At 35.8% G+C, this 23,652-nt stretch overlaps 1 protein-coding gene across 1 annotated transcript in view; it reads right to left on the minus strand.

The window, feature by feature from the left end:
• The window catches only part of LOC309406992 (adhesion G protein-coupled receptor A3-like), a gene marked incomplete at its 3' end in the record, with an annotated part of 279,833 nt that overhangs the window by 38,976 nt on the left and 217,205 nt on the right, over positions 1 to 23,652 (minus strand). The window contains exons 13-16 of the mRNA XM_082002382.1: positions 11,859 to 12,066; positions 10,716 to 10,924; positions 1,919 to 2,046; positions 855 to 978 (exon numbers count right to left, since the gene is read on the minus strand). Coding sequence (XP_081858508.1) covers positions 855 to 978; positions 1,919 to 2,046; positions 10,716 to 10,924; positions 11,859 to 12,066 — 669 coding nt within the window. The remainder of the gene's footprint in view (positions 1 to 854; positions 979 to 1,918; positions 2,047 to 10,715; positions 10,925 to 11,858; positions 12,067 to 23,652) is intronic.

The raw sequence follows: 23,652 nt of genomic DNA on the forward strand, positions 1-23,652 counted from the left end.
AGTGACAGGCAAAATATCTGGGAGAATGCTGACTTATTAAAGTGCTTTACTACACATAAATACCAACAGCATTCATAAGATCTGGAGCACTTCTACAAAATCTGAGAGGAAGAAATATTTAAGACCTACAAATTGCAACAAGCCTTCATCAGACATTACAGAAGATGACTGAAATGACTCTTTTTATACCCTGTGCAGATTCAGCCTCTATATTCAGAGCAGCTGAAGCTATGCCCTCTCTGTGCATCTCTTGGCACTAGATCCCCAGAAAGGATGAAGCAAGAGATGTGAAATAGTCCAGCATTGCAAACAGGGGTCCATAAATCACAAGTATACTGGTCTGCTTTGTCCCCTTAGCTTGAGTTGTAATTAAAAGGCATAATCATACTATAAACATTAAGCTGCCCAAGTGTATATTTAGGGATCACCCACTGAAGCCAGGGCCACCCTCAGGCAAGTGGTATATATATTACAAAAGAGCAGCAGTGACTTCAGTTCCACACATTCAATCCAAAGATCAGAAAGGACAGATATATTTGGGAATCATAGTTTTCAACGATCCTGTAGAACAGAGAAATATTATGATTTTCAGGGATTTTTTTAAAAATAAGAAAATCTGAGCTGCAGAGTAGTTAATGCATTGGTCAGCCTCTCACAGAAACTCAGGTGACAACCAAGCACTGAACGCTCCCAGCGCTGGCCTTTAAAATACATGCTTATAACGATGACTTATTCTGAAGAATTTAAGATCTGGGAACAATATATGAGAAGAAAGAGAACTATCAATGTTATATTAAAAGATACAGTTGCAGGTTTTCATTCTATTTATAAGGATTACTAAGGCAGATACTTACAGCTTGACATATAATTGGATATTTAATGCGGTTGATTCCACCAGCAAAAACTGCAAACGTAAGAGCAGTGTGGAAACAAAAGTTGAGAAGCATGTGCCATCCTTTTCTACTTATTCGGATTGTGCTGTTGAAAAAGCACATTTTAAAATTAAAAACCAACATATCTATTATGAAAATTATTATTTGGAAAAAATGCTTAATATGATAGAATTAAATTCTCTGATTCTTGAATACCTACTTACCAATCTACCTACAGGACAGAGTCTGATTTATACAGCATTGAAATCAATGGTTAAAAAGTCAGATCAATGGTAAAAATTGTAAAGAATCTACTGACAAGGGTCTACTGACTTAAAGTTTCCTTCACCAAATCAAGCATTTAAAGTAGAGTAATAAAAGCAAAAGGCTTATTGCATAGCTTCAGATATGCAGAAATTTAACAAGACGTCTCTAAAGGATTAAATGGAAGCTGAAGATCAGAAGTCATTGCATTAAGTTCACATAATTAATATTTAGCAGCTTCTACAGTACAATACATTCCTGCTCTTTTAAATTGCTAATGGTCTTTAATAGAAGTATGTAGTTAAAATGGCATTTATATAAATCTTTCATATACAGGAAAACACAAGTTTTCTAAACCCAAGAAGATTTAGAAGTCAAAGAAAGTTTCTTTTATCCAATGATAGTTACCAGTCTTTCAACCAAACTTGGTCTCAGAAGCCAATACTGCCAGCATAGCTGTCCAAAGCACTGCTCGACTGGAATTTGCTAGAAAGCAATTTGATAGTGCTTGTGGTTTCACGTTGAATTATCAAGTTAGAAATCTTAGGAACAATGTGTAGACCATTTAGACATATGTCTCAGGAAAGATACAGCTTGGGAACTGCTTGAGAAAGGTTGACATAACCTTTTTTTATTTCTTTGGTGTAAATCACATTGCTGATATTACTATCCAACAGTAATTCCAATAATTTTAATTTATCTTTTCATTAAGGGTTAGAAAAATTGAAGTATCTCAGCATAATGCTGACCATTTAAGAAAGTGCTTAAAATTGAATTCTTACCTGTGATGGACAATGTAGGTGATAATGGAAGCAAACAGACACAACAACATAACTGCAGTACACGCATATACCACAGGGTGCAGAAACTCCCCTGGGTACTGGGGGAAAGACAGCACTGTCTTAAAATCCTACGGAGAAAGCACAATGATTTAACACTGCTAGGCATGTGTGAAACTCTGAGACTTCATTTCAATATGTCCTGTCATTTCTAGCTGTTCCTTTTCAAGAGCAGGAAAATAAAATGATGAACTTTTTATGTAGGTGTAGTTCATGAATTTAAAATTCAGAATCAGATTGCTCTTTCCTCATCTGCATACACTTTGCAAGACAGAAATTAACCTTTTTGTACAAGCAGACATATCCCAATTAAAAAAAAAAGTCTGAAAAAATACACAGAATATTACATTTTCCAGGCATTAGCAATATCTGTTCCTTCTAATAACATGAACTTTATGTGTGTATTTTACTAGGATATAAAGTACAAAATATCACATTACCATAAAGGCCTCTAAATGGCATGTACATGGCTGCAGAAGAACCACCCAAAGAAACAAAAGCCATGAGAATACAGCCAAAATATCAACTGACTTGCTCCTATATTCAAACATAATTTCCAGTTGATACACCTCCTATGACCCAGTGACCTTCACACTTAGTTGCAGATACTCTACTAGCTCTAGCAATTCAAAAGCAGCTTGACATCTATGGTAACAGCTGAGTAAAGATCCATGCATTCCTTTTGGACCTGCTAGTGCCTACTGACACAATTCTTCATGAAAAACGTAATGACAAACTATTAATATCTTTGTAAAATTAACCATATCAAATTCCTGTTCTAAATTACTGTATCTCACAAGTAAGAAATAATAGGAGAGCTAAATCTGCAGGTGTGATGGATGGAAAACAAAAGGAACCCACTACAGAACACATTATGTCTTCAGACTATCTGAATGAAGCCAAACATTAGAGGTTCACTGTAATATATTAAGCCACATCTATTTGTGGTACTACATTTCTGCAAACACGTACTATAAATTAGACACACAAACTACCACCTGAGTGCAAAGTGTTGTCTACATGCCAGTTCCGGTGTGCAATGGCACTAACTGTGCACACAAAAATTAATACACTTCCCAGTACAGAAAAAGCACTGAATATGACAATCCAGCAGACTCTAACACTGAAAATACTGGCATACATCTAGAATACTTTTTTCTTATTTGTCAGTTTTAGGTTCCCCTGGAAGACTATTCAATACATTATTTTCCTGAGGTGAAATCTCCCTTTTGGAGACTGGAACTGTAATGCCAATACATGTTTTTTAATTGCATTTGCATGTGGAGAGCTGATTTCCAGCACCATTATTTATGTATATGAACATATCCATGGACAAGCAGCTAATGTTCATGAATATATTGCAATTATTAAATCAAGGGGAGAGATACTGTTCCATTTACCTTCCAGAAAGGTCCTTACACGTAACAGATGCCCTAGTAGTCATTATTTTTCTTCACACTAGCTTTAGATGCATATTAATGTCAGTTCTAAAACAGAGCAGCTTACAACATATATAAAGACGACCATAAAAATGAACAAATAACATATGAATAAGATGGCAAAAATATGTCATCACGTCCCATTTCTCTTCAAGTACTTCCTCAGCCTGTGTGCGTACCTTAGTTAAATCTGTTCAGTCACCAGTTGTCCCACACACAAGTCCTCTCTCAACCCTGCCCAGTTCACCAAGACTCAAAGTCAGAGGCAGAGTCACTTGTCATAGAGGTACTCTTATGCTGTCTCCTAACACCTCTTGCTATTCTTCCCTCAACAAGTGGAACAGAAGAGGAAAAAACCTCTGTCTTTTGATGTAGTAGCTTTATAATGTGACAGACCCATGCTCTCGAGGCTTTCTCTTGATTTTGTTTTTTTTTTAGTGTGCATGATTCAGGATATACTGAATTCTCAAATTTCAAGTAATTCTTTAAAAATCTATTGGCTCAGAATTGCCACTGAATCTCCACTCAAACACCCATTTTTTGACTATCTTGTCTCCCATGTTTTTATTTGCATCACTTCCCCATTTATTCTTCTACAGAGTGAATTTCTTGAGGTAGACTCTTATTCACCAGAAATGTTTAGTACAATTTTGGCTTGTATTACTAAAGTACTAATGTAAATACTGAACAATTTAAATAGAAATAATCTGCTGAAAATAATAAAATATTTACTTCTAGCTCTTACCAATATAATCATATTTTGGTATACCAATACTACACTTTGTCATAATTTTATGTATATACTTGCTTCAGTTCTGTGCATTAAGACAACTGTTACTGTAACTAAGTAGTAACAGTGCAGTTATTTAAAGAAATAAATATCTTGGATATTTCTGAAAATACTCTGAAAAGTTAAAGTTGTGAAAAAGGAAGTGTAGTGAAGCTACACATTTGTGTAGAAAGAAATGAAAGTGATTTCACTTGAGGTGGCATCATTTAGTGTACTAAAGAACTAGCTTTTAATAGTGCAAATGCAACGATCAACGATTCACTTTGTTTGATATCACTAAAAAAGCAAATGCCATATGTCCTACAGGAATACAGCCATTTTGTCTGCAGAAGAATCAAGAACAATCAGCATCTTAAAGCTGATTCTATATTAAAATATCAATTTTTTATAATTATCTCTTTTCTAATAATCTCTTTTCTAATCTTATACATTAAATAACTGGTAAAACCTTTGAGTATCATAATGCATTATTGCCAGTGTAGTATATCCTATTTAAGAGTTTTGTATATTGAAAACTGATTTCATTATAGATACATAATGAATTTGTCTTGTCTGCTTTTTGATGATAATTATACCTTATTGATCTGTCAACCTCCCCTGAGTAATCCTCTGGGGAAGACAGCATGCAGAAAACAAAGTTGTTTTTTTTCATGCTGTACGCAAAGTAGCATAATTGTATGTTACATTTTAAAAAGGTAGGTTTGATTTTATTTCGTAGAGGGGGATTCAGATGATGATGATATTGAAAAATGGCAGGAATATCTACACGAAAAATGAGTACACACAGGACTTTGACCATTACAAACTTCTGTCTACAACTACAAAGCAGGAAAATGTTGTCTAATGAGAAATTGTCATTCACTGACTCTTATAAGAAGGTATGAAACCAGCTTCTTTCAGCTGTAAATGCCACCATAGTATATAAGGCACAATAGAAATCAGTGATGGAAATCAGTGACAGAAAAGACTTTTTATCAGCTAGTTCATCCAACAAAAACATCAGAGTGCAAATAGGACTGTTTCAATTTTACTTGAGACTTTATTCCAAAAATCAACTGAAATGGACACATCTATACTGATCAGTTAACTCAATATAAAAGTATAAAGAGGTATAGACATACTACATACCAAAGGCAGCCCTGAGACATCTAATAGGTGCTGAGAATGCTAAGGAGAAGACAGAGTGAACTAAAAAAAAATATCTGGTATTTTCACAAAATCATAGCTGCTAAAAACAATCTAGTTTGTGTTGTAAATGTTTATAATACATCTACTTATATTGGAAAAGTAAACATTTATTTTTAATATATTGCTTGTAATAGTATAACTTCAGAAAGTGTAGTCTAACTGGTTTCTGTTTAAAGCAGGACACATGAAACTGTGTTCCCCAAGGAAGTGGTATCCAAGTGCCCCACAGACTTAAACACAAGTGCATTTGAATAGTCAGTTATGGTAAGATTTAGATTCCTGTTTGTATTTAGATTCCTCTTACTTAAACAAAAAAACCCTTAAAAATTAGGTGCAAAATATTAGGATGTTTAGGAGCACCAGAATATGGAAATTATCCATAGAGTTGGCTCTCTATGGAGAGCTGAAAACACTGCAGAGCACATTGAGTGGATTAAGCCAAGAGAAAGCAAGAGAGAATAGAAAGAAAGAGCATGAGCCAGAGGCTTGATTTGTTATAAAGTCAGTGCACTTTGAAGGAGACAAGCCTTGATTTTTGTCCCTAGTACCAAGCCAGTTTATGATTTTACAGAGCAAATAATACACGTTAAGTGTAATTTAATAAAAAGTAGGTGTAATCCAAGAAGAAAAGAATAAAAGCCAGATCTTGCTCTTATGAGTACTCTAACTCCAAGGCAAAAGACTAGCACATGCAGGAATATTCTGGAAAAAGCAACCTTTTCTGTGAAGCTGGAGACAATACTGCCCATATGTGGTAAGCATTCTCTGTTAGCCAGCTGAGGACTTAGATGAAGAGTACATGACTCTTTGCAAGGCCTCTGAATGACAGCAGAGTTTAGATAACTAGCTTTTCACACTGGGAAGAATCTATGCACATGCAGAGGAATCTAATTCCAGGGAATTTTGCAGTTCCCACTACACCAAATATTACTTTTGCAGATAGCAGGTAAACTTTCTGGACCACTTTCATAGTCTTTGGCGCTTAAACTCTGCTTGGTCTATTCTGTAAGTGTAAAAGTAGGTGCATAAACGCAAAAAACACTGAAAGGTTCATTCTTAAACCTCTCTTTACAAGCAGTCTGATTTTTCAAAATGCTAACAGCCTGTTACGAGAAAACCCTGCATTCTCTATGGAGAAAATGTCAAATACTGTAATTATGTCAACCTTCTAAATGACATCTCTGTAATACTTCCCCAACTCATGAATTAATTTCTCAAAAGGCTTAGACAGGCTGCTTAATTTGGAGCAAACCTGAAATGTGAAAAGTTTAGAAAAGTATTTTCAGAATTGAACTTCATGAATAGGCCTGAGAAATTCTGCGATTGTCTCCAGTCACACCGAAAATATTGAAAATGTAGCTTTTGTGTTCCTACCAATTTGGAAAGAGTTAAAAGATTCAGAGAACGCTTGTAAACCAACAGGAGAAAAATCCTGTTAACTCTTAGCATGATCTGTTCCTAGTATCTTGCCTCTCCTTAGTTTCTCATTCACACAATTTTCCAAGATTTGCTTCTAGAGTAGTTTCAACTTTGCTCTGCTTTTGTCAGCTCAGTCTCTTCAGGTCTGGTTATCTCAAATAGCCATTCACTGAATGCATGCTACTTTTGCAAATAATGACTCCTTACACTCACCAAAAAAAAAATCTAACAAAAATCCCATCATGTTATTTGGAGTAACGAGATACATTGTGACAAAACATGAAAGGAGTTGCTTGTGACTTTAGGTTTGTTTAACCTATCTTTGGGATTACAATTAAAAATGCTAACAATATTTATTAATCCATTTTATGTTAATTGAGAAGTGGTATACTTAGATTTAAGAATTTTACTAGTGTTTATTTGGCAGATTTGAGGAAATTACTATTGACAAAGCAGTCTGAGAGGGAAAAGGAAACGCTGTATACAATTACAGTAATATCCATCACTACTGAATTGCTGTTCTGTTCTAAGAAAAAAGAAAGGAAGAACAAAGGACAATGTATTTAGCAAATTTTGAATTCAATGTTGCTGTTGGATATTTTTTTTATCTCCTGAAGAGTTTTTACTCAGACATACTATAGCTACAGGGTACTAGATTGGTCATAACATAAACAAACATTGTCTTGAAAAATTAAAGTGTTGATATACAGGTCAGTTCACAAAAGAGCAGAAATACACAGTATTTATAAAACAAGTACTTATAATTAGATATACCAAAGCTTCAGAATATACAAGTTCATAATTTTACTCTAAGCCAGAAAATCGTATTGTAGACATTCATAGTTCAGGACCCTGGAGGGTTTTGGCCACCTCCAAAAGAATATAGAGTGTGACTGACTCTCTTCCTCCTACAGATAACAGAAGAAAGGACAAAATAGGGGACTGGTCTAAACACACAGTATATGAAGGGAAAGGCAGGAATATAATTCAGGACTTTAGTTCACAGTATTTTACTCTTACCCTTACCCTTAGGACATACCATTCAAAAGCTGATCAGAAAAAGATAATGCTGTGTTATGTCTGACACTACTATTTTCCTTCCTGGCCCATCTACTGGCCCAACCCAGAGCAGAGTGGAAGTGGGAGAGCAATGTGAGGGAAAGAGCTTGTACCTCCTTTCCAACCCAACCTCCGAACTGTATTCTCTCTCTCATTGACATCACTTGAGTGACTGTCACAGAGAGAAATGAAATGGCTCTACATGAATCCTCTCACTTGAAGTATGCTCATACTTATTAATTATCAATTGCAGTTGGTAAATCCTTGATTATTGCCTTTCTAAAAAAGGACTCTATGAAACCTTTACTTTAACCCTTTTACAGTTCATAGGCAGAAACAACTTTTATAAAAGCAGTTCAGGGAACATTGGCTTACTATTTTAAAAGATGACAAATCAGAGCATGTGCTGTAATAGCTATAAAATGGACAGTTGGATTAACTGAGGCTTCTATTTCATCTTGTTCCACAGCAGGATATATATTATTCTGATGGTGATGTAAACCTTCATCACTGTTGCTTTATTGCTGCTCTTCAGTTTACAGATGCTACTTTAGTTTTCTGTTATTACCCCAAAACATAATAATCAATTATGAATTTTTATGGTTCAATAGATTAGAGAATTATAGATTAATAACATGTATCATGATATTGTAGCTAATTTCATTGGCTAAATACCATATGCTAGCTATTTGGAATTTGCTGTCAGTTTGTTAGTATTTTAAAATATATTAGGCACTCGGGTGTGAATTAAGAAGATACACATAGGCACTTTATATTGTTCATATTATAAATTAATAGCTAAGTAGAACAATAAAATATTTTTAATTTCTGCTATGAGAATTGAACTGCCCAGAAAAGGATAGTCTCTATCATGTAAAACAATCCCTGACTTTATGCCACAGAACACTGCTTAAGAAATAAAACTTGAATGAAAATGGTTGCACATAACGAAGCCGCAAAAGTTTTCCAAGAGCTGTTTAGAAAGACAGCTGTTGGAAGACATATTTGTGTGAGTACATACATATATATTTTAAAATTACTTAAGGTTGGGCGTCTTTTTTCTTAAAAGTGACTGCGAAACATTCACATTGTTTGCTACCATACAAATTGCAAAGCAAGGGTGAGTCTAAGATTCTATTTTCTTGTTTTGCACAGGTAAAAATGGAAGATGCACACAGGAAAAAAAGCAAATTTGAAGTACCATGACAAAACAAACACAAGACCTAAACCAGAATTACATACCAGATGCAAAAGCTGCAGTAAAAGGTGCCTCAGTTGCCTTTACGCTTGTAGAAAAAACAGTCTGCTACATCTCGCCAGAGATAAATGTGCATTTGGCTTTACAAAGATAAAATTAATTGTAGCTCTTACATCAGTATGCAATTTTTGTAAACAAAATGAAACCATGAAATTGGTTCTTTGCAAGCAATTAGTTAACATTTAGTAACTACCGAAAGTTTAAGAACAGGTTGAACCCAAGCAGTTGAAGGAGGAGGAAGCCATTTTGGGTGTGGCACCTGCAAAGTCAACAGGTGTTTTCTTCAATGAATTTAGAAAAAAATCCTCAAAAGCAAAAGAATGGTTCACATTTGGGGAAACACGTGGCTGGGGGGAAAAGGGAACTCACAGAAGCTCTAGAAAATGAGGTATATTTGATGTCATCAAATCTTAGGAAGAGCTCTTAAATTCTGAGCTATTCTGGAATGGGTGAAAAAATGTTCAAGTAACTCTGACGGAAATCAGTTCTTATGAAGTGGACGATAATATCTGCATTTAACTCGTGGGTGTAACAGCCTTGTGCTATGATTGGCTGCCATCTGGGCTCCATCTGACAGCAGCAGATTGGTATTCTCTGCACACGTCCTTGCAATTCCTGTCGCCTATGTTTGCTGTCCCTTACAGATACACACAATACATTATTTACTCAACTATAAACATTTCTGTAATGTACACAAGCAGCATCTACGGTGCAATCATGCACCAGCATTCAGGATCAATGTGGTATTAATAGTACACATCTGGCTTATATTTTACAACTGGTTTATAATATTTTTAATGGTGCAAACATTTTCTCACCTATATATGTTAGAAAGCTCTCATTTTTGTTTGCTTTCCTTTATTCCCTGAATAATAACAGGTCATTGTTGCACGCACAATGTTTTTGGTTTCATGAAGGTAACTTTCTCTTAAGCAGGATAGTTAAATAGCTGCAATAGGAACTGTAAGTGTGACTGAGAACAGACCAGAGCAGGGTGATGTGTTCGCCCTGCACAGAAATATTTTTCTTCACGAACAGCAATTTCATCAGAAGGTTATCAGCATTGGCACACAAACTAAAACTCCTATAGGATCAACAAGATGACACTGTCCTTACTTGAAAGAGCAGAAGATGTTATTCCTCTTGGTTTATTAAATGATTCAACATTGCGGTATGTCTGCAACTAATTAGTATGATCAACACAGTGCAGGGCAGGAACAAAAGCAGACCAGCCTCTGAGATGTGCTGATGCAAAAGCACACAGGAGTATACATTTTTTAAACCCTGTCCTATAATTTATAACCATTACATACTAATTGTTCCTTAACGGAACTTTCATTTGTTAGACTGAATTTAATGTCATTTCTGATTAGGCCTGTCTCTGGATATTAAAACTGACCACCAGGCTTATTCACTTACTAGCAGTTAAATAACTAACTTATTTTAAGACTGTCTTATACTTAACATTATAGAAAACAGAAGGTCAGTTACTGACAAGTAAGATTGATACAGATGCACATAAAAAGACTATATATTTATGGCAAAAGAGAGAGAAATATAGGTATATTTGCTAAGTCATATACTTACCATTAGCACTGCAAAGTTACTGAAGTGTGTACTCTGAATGGTGGTGATATTGCCTGCAGAACTAATTATGTGGCACCCTTCTCCCCACCAGCCTCCATGTCCATCTAGAAGGTCAAAATCCCAGAAGACTGCAATGGGGTCTACACCCCGTGCAAAGTGCCTCAACCCTATAGTAAGAGGGCTGCTGAGGTTTCCAAAACTGCACCCATCTGCAAAAGCAAAAAATTGAATCAGAGATATGGAGTGGAAAACCCTTTATTGATGAATGCTGTGTAAAGAGATCAGATACACCAAACTATGGGGAAAAAAGCAATAGACATATAGTCTAAATGGTCAAAATCAAAGGTAGTGCTCACATTCAGAAAAGTTTGCAATAGTATAAATAAATCTGAACATTTCAATCCCATAATGTGGCAAAATGATCTAATCATCCTTCACAAAGCAGATTCTTTTTGTTTCAGATTCTTCAGTTACGATTAGTGTTACACTATTGCCCATGTAACTGCAGAAACGGCTCCGTTTCATGGTATGATTAATAGCCGAGACAATTCTGCACTTTCAAAGTCACATTTAAACATTTTTAAATTGTTCATAGAAATGAGAGCACTATTCAGTATCAAATAAAATTAATAAAATTGCCTGGGTGAATAATGAATCAAAGTGACTCACTGGCACATACAATATATCACATTTAGACAAAAGCTTTTAACAACATCTGTTTTACATCCATTGTATCAGAAAGTATACTGGTGAGTATTGATACATGCAACAGGGCATTACTCCCACTTCAAAAGCCTTATTTTTATCAGTGTCTAGGATGTTAACATTACAATTTTCATTGTAAAGAGTAAAACAAGGTTCTTTCCTATAGTACTGTGCTTAAAGAAACAAGCATCTGTAACAACACTGTCAATAAACAGTAGTCCAAAATTTGCATTCTAGTCATACAGCAAGTGCATTTCTTTATTTGCAGGATAATTTGAATAAAATCATGCAGACAGGAACAATTGCAAACATTTGTACTAAAGAAAGAGACTGTTTCCAGCCTCTCAGCATACTGTATACTCAACTCCTCTATTCTCTACATAATCAAGAATACCGTAGCTTTTAGATTAAAGGAAATAATGCATAACAACTCCTCACCTATTTTAGCAAAAACAGCTGGTGTGGCAACCGTCCTACGTTTCCCATCATCTGCAAGATTTGATGAGTTTCCTGTGCTAGGAAAGAGTTTTCCATTCCGAAAGACAATAAACTGTAGCTTGCAAGTGGAGTTATCAACAGATTGCCAGGCTGAAGACTGAGAGAAGACAGACTGTGGCAAATGAACTGAAGCTACCGCTACAGCATTCTGTACAATGAGAAAAAAAAAGAAACATTTAAAATGCAAATCACAACAGGGTTGCTTTCATGATGTTTTAAACTCCTGTACAAGAAATGTATGCTGCCTTCCTTTTCCAACAGACTGGAAGCAACCAAAGAAGCACGAGCTGTAACCATGGGAATAGGATTGGTACAGTGCATATTAAAAGGGAAAACGTTTTGATTGAATGTGAGAGTCTATATGGTCAAGCTCCCTGCTGCAGAGGTGAGAATGGTTCTTACCGTGCCTGCTAGAGGGTCCATCAACACTGCAGATCTGATTTAAAGAGACAACCTCTACCAGGTTTTCTCCTTCACTTAAAACAGAATCAGACAACTTACATTAAAACATTTCTCTGAAAGGGTACTTAAAGAGTATAAAAATAATTTTATTAATACAAAAAATTACATCAGCAGAAAACTGCAAGTGCAGTAAACAACACATTTTATGAATATGTTTTTCTTGCTTCATATAAGGAAAATCTGTTAACTCTGTTTTAGTAATGCAGGATTAAAAAACATTACAAGCACTAATGTGACAGAAGAAAACAAGAAAGCACTAGGAGAAAATGAATGAAGACTGTCAGATCACTATAATGGCTTTGAGTTGTGTGTTATACACCCTTTTACAAGCAGATAATCCCTTACAGCAGAGCTATAAAATACACCAAACATTATGTTCTGAGGACTTCACTCATCAAGCATTTTTTTCCTGCCCAAGTAGCAAACTAATCATTAGAGACTGAAGTATTTACAAGAAAAAACAAATGATGAGCAATGGGAAAATAAACAGGGAGTCTGTCCTGAGCCTTGAAGTGAAAAGTGTATGTATTTAAAAACAAACAAACTACAAAATGCTCGAATTTGCATTTCCCCCATGGGTGAAGTATAGCTTCTGTGCACATAATTTACATAGATTATCACACAGTTTACTCATAGCACATGTGTGCTACCTCTTTGAGAAGTAAAACAAATAATCTTCACAATCATGTAAACAAACATGACATTAATATATGTTCATGTGAGAGAGAAAAGGTACAACAGAGATCAGAGAACTAAAATGAACATGTGAAGTACGTAGTGACCTCATGATAAATATGGGAGAAAAGCATGAGTAGACTGTGATGTCACTGGGATGCTTAAATAAACAAATAAAGGCTTCAGTACAATTTTCTCTTTATTACCATGTATATTTTGTAAAGGTTTTGCAATTTTAACAATAAAACCACCAATTTTTAATTTTTTTTTTAAGTATTCAATCTAGGTGATGCCACTTACTAAAAATTCCTGGGAAAAACAGAGCAAATAGCAACAGGACATTTCTACATTAGATTTTAAAATTACTGTGAAGGCTTTAATTGGAATTAACTGAGCTAAACATCAAGCACTCGTCCTTAGATTGTTTCTACTGCCTAATTCACTAAAGCTGTCATAATTGGCTTTATTTCACGCTTCCGAAAAAGAAGCGTGAAATAAAGATCATATTTTACTCTATGATACCCCAAAGCATGTGTATATGCTGAACCTCTGATTATTATCAATAAGTATGTGCAAAAATTTTTAGAAGTGTCATTTGTCAAAGTCCAGATCACTGTTGAGGACTTATCTGGAGGTGTACAGAAGTGTAAGAGAAGTTACAGTGTAATTAACTTTATATTTATATTGGATTTTTATTGCTATTCTATGTTGGAAAAAGCAACAACAATGACACATTAAATCACACTAATTACTTATTATACACAAAAAGAGAAAGCTAGAAGCATCTGAATAAGTGTATGGTAATGAAAGCAACAGCTAAAGGCACTGGGATAAACAACAATGTGTTACGACTTGACAAAAGCAGTCCTACACAAGCCAGAGAAAACAACAGGTTTATAGCACTTTCGCTAAGAGGCGAAATTGTCTAATTCATTGTGGTTCTCTAATTTCTTCTCCATTCTGACTTACTGGTAACAAGGGGAAAAAGTAATAGCATAGACAGAGCTTGGCTGTGAGACTGGGGAGGGGCCGAGAAGGGGCCGCACACATCTGAAGCACAGGCAGCTGGCATGCTGGTCTGATGACCGGTTGCACAGCTGGCAAAAGACCAAGGTGATGTCCATCCCTCACCTCCTCACTGTTGCCCCATCTCTGCCCGCACAGGCACCCGTCACTACGTAACATAATAGAAGGGAACCCAATCACAGTGCCCCAAGCCTCACCCACAGACTACAGCTTCACCTCACAGGGGCAGAGTCAAACGCAGCAAAGAAAAGCTGTACGCAGCTTACAAGTGGATTTAGTGCGGACTGATGGCACTCCTCAGGCTGAGTAGATCTCACACGTGCAGCAACGCAACATCAAATTACTCACATGACAAAAAGACACATGCACAGAAAACTATTTCCTCATTAGACTTCAGGAGAGTGTTTTCCCTGTTTGTCTCCTCAAAATGTACCAAGAATGTGAATACCCATAACATTAACTATCTAATAATCCTCGTTAAATAATGTCTACAGTCACTTCCTGGGAAACAGTTTAATTGTGAATACTGTCCTACATATACTTGTTATTTCAAACAATTTCTTTTGAGTGCAGGCAAGTCTGGTGGAGCAAAGGGCAAAGGGACAGGGCTGTTCCTAGACTGGACAAATGTACACATAAAGTCAAAATACTCGCTGTACATCAAATATTTACTTTACATAGAAATTTCACAAAATTAAACATCAAACTGTCTGCTACAGCAACATGCCTGCCAACAAGCTCCTGTGCTAGGATATTAATGAAAAAAAGCACACATTGAAAGTGCCCACACATTGACAATGCTGTTTAAAAATATGAATAAATATTTGTGAACAATTTTTACATCTAAGATATGTGAGAATCTTCTTTTCAATAGCATTAGTCATTATTCACTGGAGAGGGATCTGAACACTCAAGCAATCCTTGTTATTGTGGTAGACGATGGATGGAGCCTGACTGTATGCTCAGTCTTGGATTCTGCTGATCTTATGTGAAGTGATGAATAAGTCAGTTCACCACACTTGCCTCAGTTTTCCTCGCGCTTGGTGAAATAAAAATGATGGTATTTCTTTTGCTTTCTAAGGTGCTCCTGAGTCCAGAGATGAAACACAATATGGGAACAGATTATTACTAACACCAGCAACAGTGACATAAAATTTTGAGCGAATGACTGTGCTTCAGCTGTTTCAAAATCCACATAAATCATCTAATCTTAAAAAATTTTATTTGGACACCATATCACCACATCGCATAAGAACTGACATTTCTGAGTGTGCTAATGGCAGCATCTCGAGAAGTTGTTCCACCTCTAAGAGGGGAGAAAGAGCACTAGAGACAGAACTAACATCAAACGTGCCGCCTGGGAGCTGCAGCTTTGCAATGACACAGGTCAGCACTGGTATCTCATATTTTCCCTGGAAAAGCTTAGAATCTGTGTCAGCAATTTACTAGTCAGGATTTAGACATTATGTGAGCATTTTCAAAATGGAATGTCAATAACCCCTTCATGACTCCATTTCACTTTTCGTTCTATTAATTGAATTGTACTGGCATTCATTAGAAAAAAGAAATCCTGACCCTACTGTAGATTTTACTAAGCAATATTTTTCTGCTGGAAAATACCAGTGTTTTAAAATTAAAGATATCCACAGAGATCCACCCATTTGCACATGAATATGATAGAAAATACTGAAATTTTAAAAGCTGCCAGTTATCTTTCATGTCATCTGCCCAGATATTAAAAATCTGCCAGGTGACCTGCAGCGAGGGAAAGAGGGGTTATCAGCACTAAACCAGTTCTGAGGATTTTCCAGGAGGGGTCTTAGGACTCCTGGTTCCTAAGACTTCTTGGAACCTGGGAAATTTTCCAAAAAGCCAGCTGAAAGGTTGTTTTAAACACCCTGAATCATAATTTGGAAAGTACAGTTCTGTAAGTACTTTTGAAGTTTCATTTTTTGTTTCCCTTTCAGAGTTTTTTTTGTGTGTGTGTATATGTGTAGTTTTTCAAAATATCTGGTGAACAGAAACAGCACAAATAAATGCAACAGGATCCCAAAAGTTTTAAATTTGAATGGAAAACCTCATTCTAAAGAGGAAACGGTCCTCACGATATTGATTGCTACAGACTCTTGACATTTTTGCAGCTCATGCCTGTGTGACCCTTATTAAAAAAGTTTTAAGGGAAAAATGAAAGATTTAAAGCGAAGTTTTTCCCCAGGCATTTTTATTCTGGTCAGCAGTCCATTCCTTATAATCAATGCTAGCATTTACAAGGAGTTTTTAAGTGTTTAGGAAAGACAGCCTCTTGCCTTAGGTGCCTTTATGATATGTTGGCCCTTCTACTTTCAAAATTCTTTAAAAAGACCTGCTCCCATTTTCAACATTGCTTCCCCCTTATCTTGTTCTACTTGTCTAAAATTCGGCATAATATTGAAAGACCATACCCATTATCAGATAATCATTATCAAGGAAGATACTTTGCAACCACTGTGGAGTGACATAAATGAAATTATTTTCAGTAGCTCTTCCTTGCATTTTATACTACATTGATTTTGAGTTCAAGCACAGTATTTCTGTTTGAGATAAAATATATTTCATAGGAAAGCATCCAATTTTTAGTCCTCAGAACAGTCATAAGGTGTATTTTTCCAGTTGGCAGTTCCCTTAACTTAAAAAACAGCACCTTAACAAGAGGTCAGAACAAAACTGGAGGAAAATAAAAAGAGTAAATGAAATCACCTGACAGCTTTTCCAGAGAACTGGAAAAGCAGCTCCACTCCTTCCAGATTTTAAAGAATCTGATGAGGTCTTTTATAGATTCAGATGCAAGATGCCACATATTATATTACTAAAGATAAAAGGTGTTGCCAAAATAAGCACAAGCTATATAAAGTTACAATAGCAGTAAACAAAAAGTAGAAACTAAGCTCTACAGGTAATAGCCTGTATTACTAAATACGTACTGACTGAGTTAGCAGTGTGGTCATCATAATAAAATCAAGCAAATAAGTTTTTATACATATACAATAGATTTTATTTAGGCCCTCAAACAAGACAGCAGCTCCTTATAAGCAACTGAAGATTTCAGTTTGGAATTTATGTTAAAGGTTTGGTGGTTAACATAACAAAAAAGTGCAAAATTGTTTTTTCATCTGTCTCTCCTTGTATTTAAATTACATTCCTTTGGAATTATCTCAGCACATCATGTATGAGAGAAGCACAGGCATTTGGCCCAGCACTGTGAGGCTTTACATGGACTGTACATGAGTACTGATCTCTTCTTCTGGTATGAAAAGTATCAACAAAAAACCACAAAAAATTTAGATTATTTGGGAAATTGCCAAATAAAGTTTCTGTAAAAAGAATGGAAACAATGCCAGTTTGAAGAAACATGGTTATACAAGACAAACAATTTGACAGATACTAAAAGAGGTAGAGGATTGATTTTTTTTTTTTTTTTTAAATGGGATGATACCAAGCAAGGAAAGTAGGAGATCCCCAGCCATTTTAACTTATCTACATTACCTTCCTCCTGACTTGTCATAGTTTAACCACCTTTTTTAGACTGCTGTTTAAACACAAGTCTGGAAAGGCTCAGGGATGACTAGCAAGTGCAAAACAAAATTTATATAATTCCCAAAGAGAAATGAAAAGGTACCTCCAAAAATGCAACATAAAATCAGTTGGCTACTGAGATGAAATTGCTAAACATATTAGGATTATTATGTGATAAAGTCATTATGTAGTAATGCTGCAGTCCACATTTACCTCAGTATCTGAGTCCAATATATCTTTGTTCTAGCCAGGCATAAATGCTGTTGTAATGCATAATGAAAATGTGGCATCAACAAGAAATATACGCAAATCGTATGAGAAGGTACAAAACCATCTTAATATGTGTTTAAAGTTCTCACTAATTAATAATAAAGGTTTTCTAGAGTCATACTATAGAAATGTTAGATTTAGCAAATAGCACAGAAATTTTACAAAAGCTCATAGTATAAAATAATCTTGGAAAACCTGACTGTCAGTAATCCTTTCCTAACAGTAAAAAATAAAAGAGGCCTCCCCATTAGATTTTTGTATTGCAAATTTGAAAACTTGGCAAACTCAGGAAATTCATTGATAAAAGGTAACAGCACTTACAAGATCAAGAATGGATTAGCAGATAAAAAAGGACAATGAGTATAATCAGAAAGCCTACGAAAAAGGAAAAAAAGCACTAAACAGTGAAAGAAAATAGTATCCATCCAATAGTATCCATTCTTCAGATCTATATTAAAAAAAGGGTAAGGAAAGAAGTAGAGCTGCCATATAGAAAGAATCAGGTACAGATTAAAAGAAATAGAAAAAAAAAATCAGGTAATACATTTTTCACTTAACCTCAATAAAAATGTTGATGTTTACATGGAGACAGTGTTAGGATCAATAATGAGAAGAATATGAAAATTACCACAAATGTCAGAGCAAAATTCAATAAGAGCTGAATATTGTCATACAAATCTTTGAAAGAACTGATACATGAAATCAAAGGACAATTGTAATTTTTTTTTTTATTTAGGAATCTACCAAGGTGGTCATAAAGCAATGATGACTGCTCTGTAAAATGATCTACAGTTAGAGTGAATGAGTGAACCAAGCTTGGCATGTAAATAATGGTACAGACCTACACACAAATGAACAACTTTATTACACATTTCACATCACTCACAGCTGTTGCTACCATATTGGTCTGCTTCTGTGTCCAAAGACAGGCCACTTCTAATGAGTTTGAAAGAGATGACTGATAAATTGCATGAAAATGTCGAGTGTCCTTTAGGCACTTTTATACGGACCATGATGTAATTGTTTCTGCCTTCAGGTGTGATGCATTGAAGTTGCTTATGCATTCATGAATTATTCCTCTAAAGCGTAGGTCAGCATTTAGGACTTCGTTATTAATGCTTCCATGAAAATAAGGCCAGAAAATGTAATACTTTTTTTCTAAGAAAAGGAAAATGCATGGAATTCTACAAGGAACAACTGACCTGTTAATCTGATATTGTGAGGGAAAAAGAGAAAAGGAAAAAAAAAAAAAACAAAGGTAACACAAAGAGAGACAGCATAGATTTGCCAAAGGTAAGTAATGCCAGACCCACATGATAGTCCTCCTTAATAACTATTTTTCTAGACAAAGCAATACAATTCACCTAATTTCTTTGGTCTTCAATAAAAAATTGGATGCTACATAGAAAACTGTTAGCTGAATAGCGACATTGAGAATTAGAAAGGAATAGAGTCAGGTGAATAAGAAACAAGCTAAAATTGATACTACAATTATTTACTTTGAAAGAGGAAGACAGGCTGGAGTGAATATAACCAAAGTTTCTACGAAAATCAGTTTGGGGACTTCAAATTTTTATATGATGACCTTAAAACAAAGAGGGATGTCACCTAAGATAATGTTCAAAATCATATGTTTTACTGATTTATAATGAGAATTTTTATTATATGCTGTTGAAACAGACCACTTTGGAAACAACAGACAAAGAAAAGGACCTCAAAGCACTGGTTTATCACAGGATGAGGCAGAGCCAGTATGATTTAACAGTTAAAAAAAAAAAAAGCCAAATACAATCCAGAACACACAAGATGACACATTTCCATGGAAATACTCTGATTTTAAAGGCCTAATCAGAAACATACTACAAGATTTTGATCAACTGGGCTCTTGAAAAATCAGTCCAAGATAGAATGGGTGTAGAGGATGGTTCATAGGGTCGCAGGGTTCTCTCTGAAGATGTCGCAGGAACATCTTCAACTCGATCAGAGCCCCATCCAACCTGACTTGGAATGTTTCCAGGGATGGGGCATCTACCACATCTCCGGGCAACCATCCTCATTGTGAAAAGTGTCTTCCTCATATCTAGTCCAAATCTGCCCTCTTTTAGTTTAAAACCATTACCCCTTGTCCTATTGCAACAGGCCCTGCGAAAAAGTCTGTCCCCATCTTTTTTATAAGCCCCCTTCAAGTACTGGAAGGCTGCAATAAAGGTCTCCCTGGAGCCTTCTCTTCTCCAGGCTGAACAACCCCAACCCTCCCAGCCTGTCCTCATAGGAGAGGTGTTCCATCCCTCTGAGCATTTTTGTGGCCTCCTCTAGACCTGCTCCAACAGGTCCTTGTCTTTCCTGTGCTGAGGGCTCCAGAGCTGGATGCAGGACTCCAGGTGGGGTCTCACCAGAGCAGAGTAGAGGGGAAGAATCACCTCCCTTGAACTGCTGGCCATACTTCTTTTGATGCAGATTAGGATACAGTTGGCCTTCTGGGCTGCAAGTGCACATTGCTGGCTCGTGTCCAGCTTGTCATCCCCCGGTACCCCCAAGTGCTTCTTGGTGGGGCTGCTCTCAATCCCTTCATCCCCCAGCCTGTACTGATCCCAAGGGTTGACCTGACCCAGGTGGAGGACCCTGCCCTTGGCCTTGTTGAACCTCATGAGGTTCATACAGGCCCATTCCTTGAGCTTGTCCAGGTCCCTCTGGATGGCATCCCATCCCGCAGGCATGTCAACTGTACCACTCAGCTTGGTGTCATCTGCAAACTTGCTGAGGGTGCACTCAATTCCCACTATGTCATTGATGAAGATATTGAACAGTACTGGTTCCAGTACAGACCCCTGAGGGACACTGCTCATCACCACTCTCCATCTAGACATTGAGCCATTGACCACTACCCTCTGGATGTGACCACCCAACCAGTTTCTCATCCACCAAAAGTCCACCCACCAAATCCACATCTCTCCAATTTAGAGAGAAGGATGTTGTGGGGAACCTTGCCAAAGGCCTTACAGAAGTCCAGATAAATGACATCGGCAGCTCTTCCCTTGTCCACTGATGTCGTCACTCCATCATAGAAGGCCACTAGGTTGCTCTGGCATAATTTGTTTCACAAGTGCAGTCAGAGTTTAGCTTTGTCAGCCTAGCAAAATGAAAGAGGAGGCTGTGCCTGCTGTCTTTAAAAAAACCAGAGGAATAGCATCTAGGGAGGAAGAAGTCATGTGAACAAATAGCCAGCATGAGCACAAGGACAAATAGGACATTGGTCAAGAGCAAAAATGCAGACTTAAAAGTATGAAAATGTTTCCTAGCCTTTATAACAGGGTGGACAGGATAGCTTTCAAAGATTAGGGACATACAAAAAAAATTACCAACTCTTGAGAGAGTATTTGAAAACTTCATGATAGAATTACACAATACAGTTAGAAAAGTTTTTGTTTATTTCTCTGTTTTACAAGAGGTGTCTAAATTTCCTTTTGAGAATTCATTAATTCCCTGAATAAAGGAAATCCTGAACTTCCTATTTCTACTTACATCCCCAGTATACAGTTAATAGAGTTCATAAAAATCTCACTAAGAAGAAAAAGAGTTTAAAAAACTATGCAGTCATGGTGGATTCAAGTGCCTCACATCTGCAATAAAAGAGCATTGAGCATGGAAATGATATTATCATTTTTTTGAGAAACAAGAAAAAATTCTGCACACGTGTAAGAGCTGCAGACAGTCAGCAAACTTGAAAATGGAGCCATTTATTTAATGTAGACACCTGTTTTAGAAATTTTAAACTAAACATCTAAAAATAGAACAATTAAACACAGATTTCATATGAAATAGTAAAAAATTAAGACATAGGCTTATTTCTATTACTTATCTTCCTACTATTTGTCCTTAAAATGAAGAGATCTTTAGCACTTAAGTTACAAGAACTCAGTCTCTTATACTATGTGATGGTCAAGACATAAATACCCATCACAGATAACGGTTAACTACTGACACTCAGATGAATATTCCTAATACAGAATCACATAAAAATGGAAACACCCTAACCACTACACTATAATTTCTAAACAAGCACTACACTATAATTTCTAAACAAGAATCCCAGATTTAATCTACCCATGAGAAAATATAAAATGAAGATATCCTTCATTTGTGGTAGCATCAGTAGTAGCACTAGTGGGTAACCTAGTGGCTCTGAATTAGACTGTTGGATCAGCTAGCAATCTCCCATAAACTCGGGCTGCACCTATAGGTAGGGCCATAATGCTTAATTCCAATATTGTGGTGACTTCAGAGAAAGCCTCTGAAGCAACTCAAATGTCAGTTCAAACAGGTGATTCTGCAAAAGCCTCAGAAAAAACAAGTAATCCTCAGACAACCTCAAACATTATTTGTCTGGTAGATACAATGTAAGAACAAGGATTAAAAGCCACATTTGTAAATGATTTACTGATGATAATTTGTCAGTATACTTTTTGTGTATTCCAAAATTCCACATCAGCAATCTCATTTTAAAATTGCCAAGTTTTACCCAAGTTTTCAACTTTCCTGGTAATGTATCTTTTGCCCAAATGTTGACGACAGAAAAAAACACTGTAAAGCACAACAAAAATCAATAATTAGGGAAGAGCATTATATAAATTTAATTTTATATATGAAACATATCACATTTTTATAATGTTAATATTATATATTTTAGAATAAAGTTATTTATAATTTATATATACTAATATATGAGTAAGTATATATTATATAAATATATACTATATATAATACCTATAAACATACATTATATATTCACATATAAACTAATCTATTAATATATATTTATATTTATAATTAATATAATTACATACATATATTTTATATTTAGTTTCGATTAAGTCCACAATGGACTTGCCATAATGCAGAAAGTTATGCCAGAGAATGCATAAAATTCATCTTCCTGGGAATGTAAGAGTTTTTAAGGGTGGCTTATGAGTTTTCAAATGGAATTTAAAGGGTTTTGGGGGGGGAAGATCCTTGAAGTCTTAAAGGATTTTGGACAGCCCCCAAAATTCACACTGTAATTTTCCATTATTTTCCTTTGGACCTACAGACTCACCGCAGCTTCATTTTTAAAAAGGATGGCTTCTGGCAGTGCACTTTACAGGAAGATTTACCCTCTTAGGAATCTGGTTCACTGGGCCCTTCAGGGTTGCATTAGCTCCTAGGAACACTACATTTTCCTCTGAGGAGCCTGGGATGAAGGAGTATTTTTCCTTTTTACTTAGAAGCTCAGTTCATTTTCAAGTATTAAATATGTGAGATCTGTCTGGAAAGATGATAAGCATATTCAATTTTATTATTACATTGATGGTCGCAGAGGGTGGGATGGGTATTTTTAAATATAAAGGATGGGCATTTTTCAATATAAAGTCACAATAAATAATCTCATGAGCTAAGTGGAACATTCAGCCATGTAATTACAAAGCTATCGCCATGGATCTTAGGAAAGGCATCGTAATTATACAGAATACCTAACTAGCCAAATACCTTTTACATCTCATTGACCACTGAATTCAATTCTACATAAGCATTACCAGTTTAGAAGAAGTAATCATGTGAATTTTAGCTTTGGTATACTGGCATACATGAGGTTTTTTGCCATGACCACATTTAATTTATTTTTGAACTAGGTGAATTATGTTAATGTAAGCCTCATAACAGTCTTTCTGCACGGTCCGTAGCTTAATAGTTATCATACATAAGAAACTATTAG

The sequence above is a fragment of the Phaethon aethereus genome (assembly GCF_964289735.1).
Source record: "Phaethon aethereus genome assembly, chromosome: 7".
NCBI classification, from domain to species: domain Eukaryota; kingdom Metazoa; phylum Chordata; class Aves; order Phaethontiformes; family Phaethontidae; genus Phaethon; species Phaethon aethereus.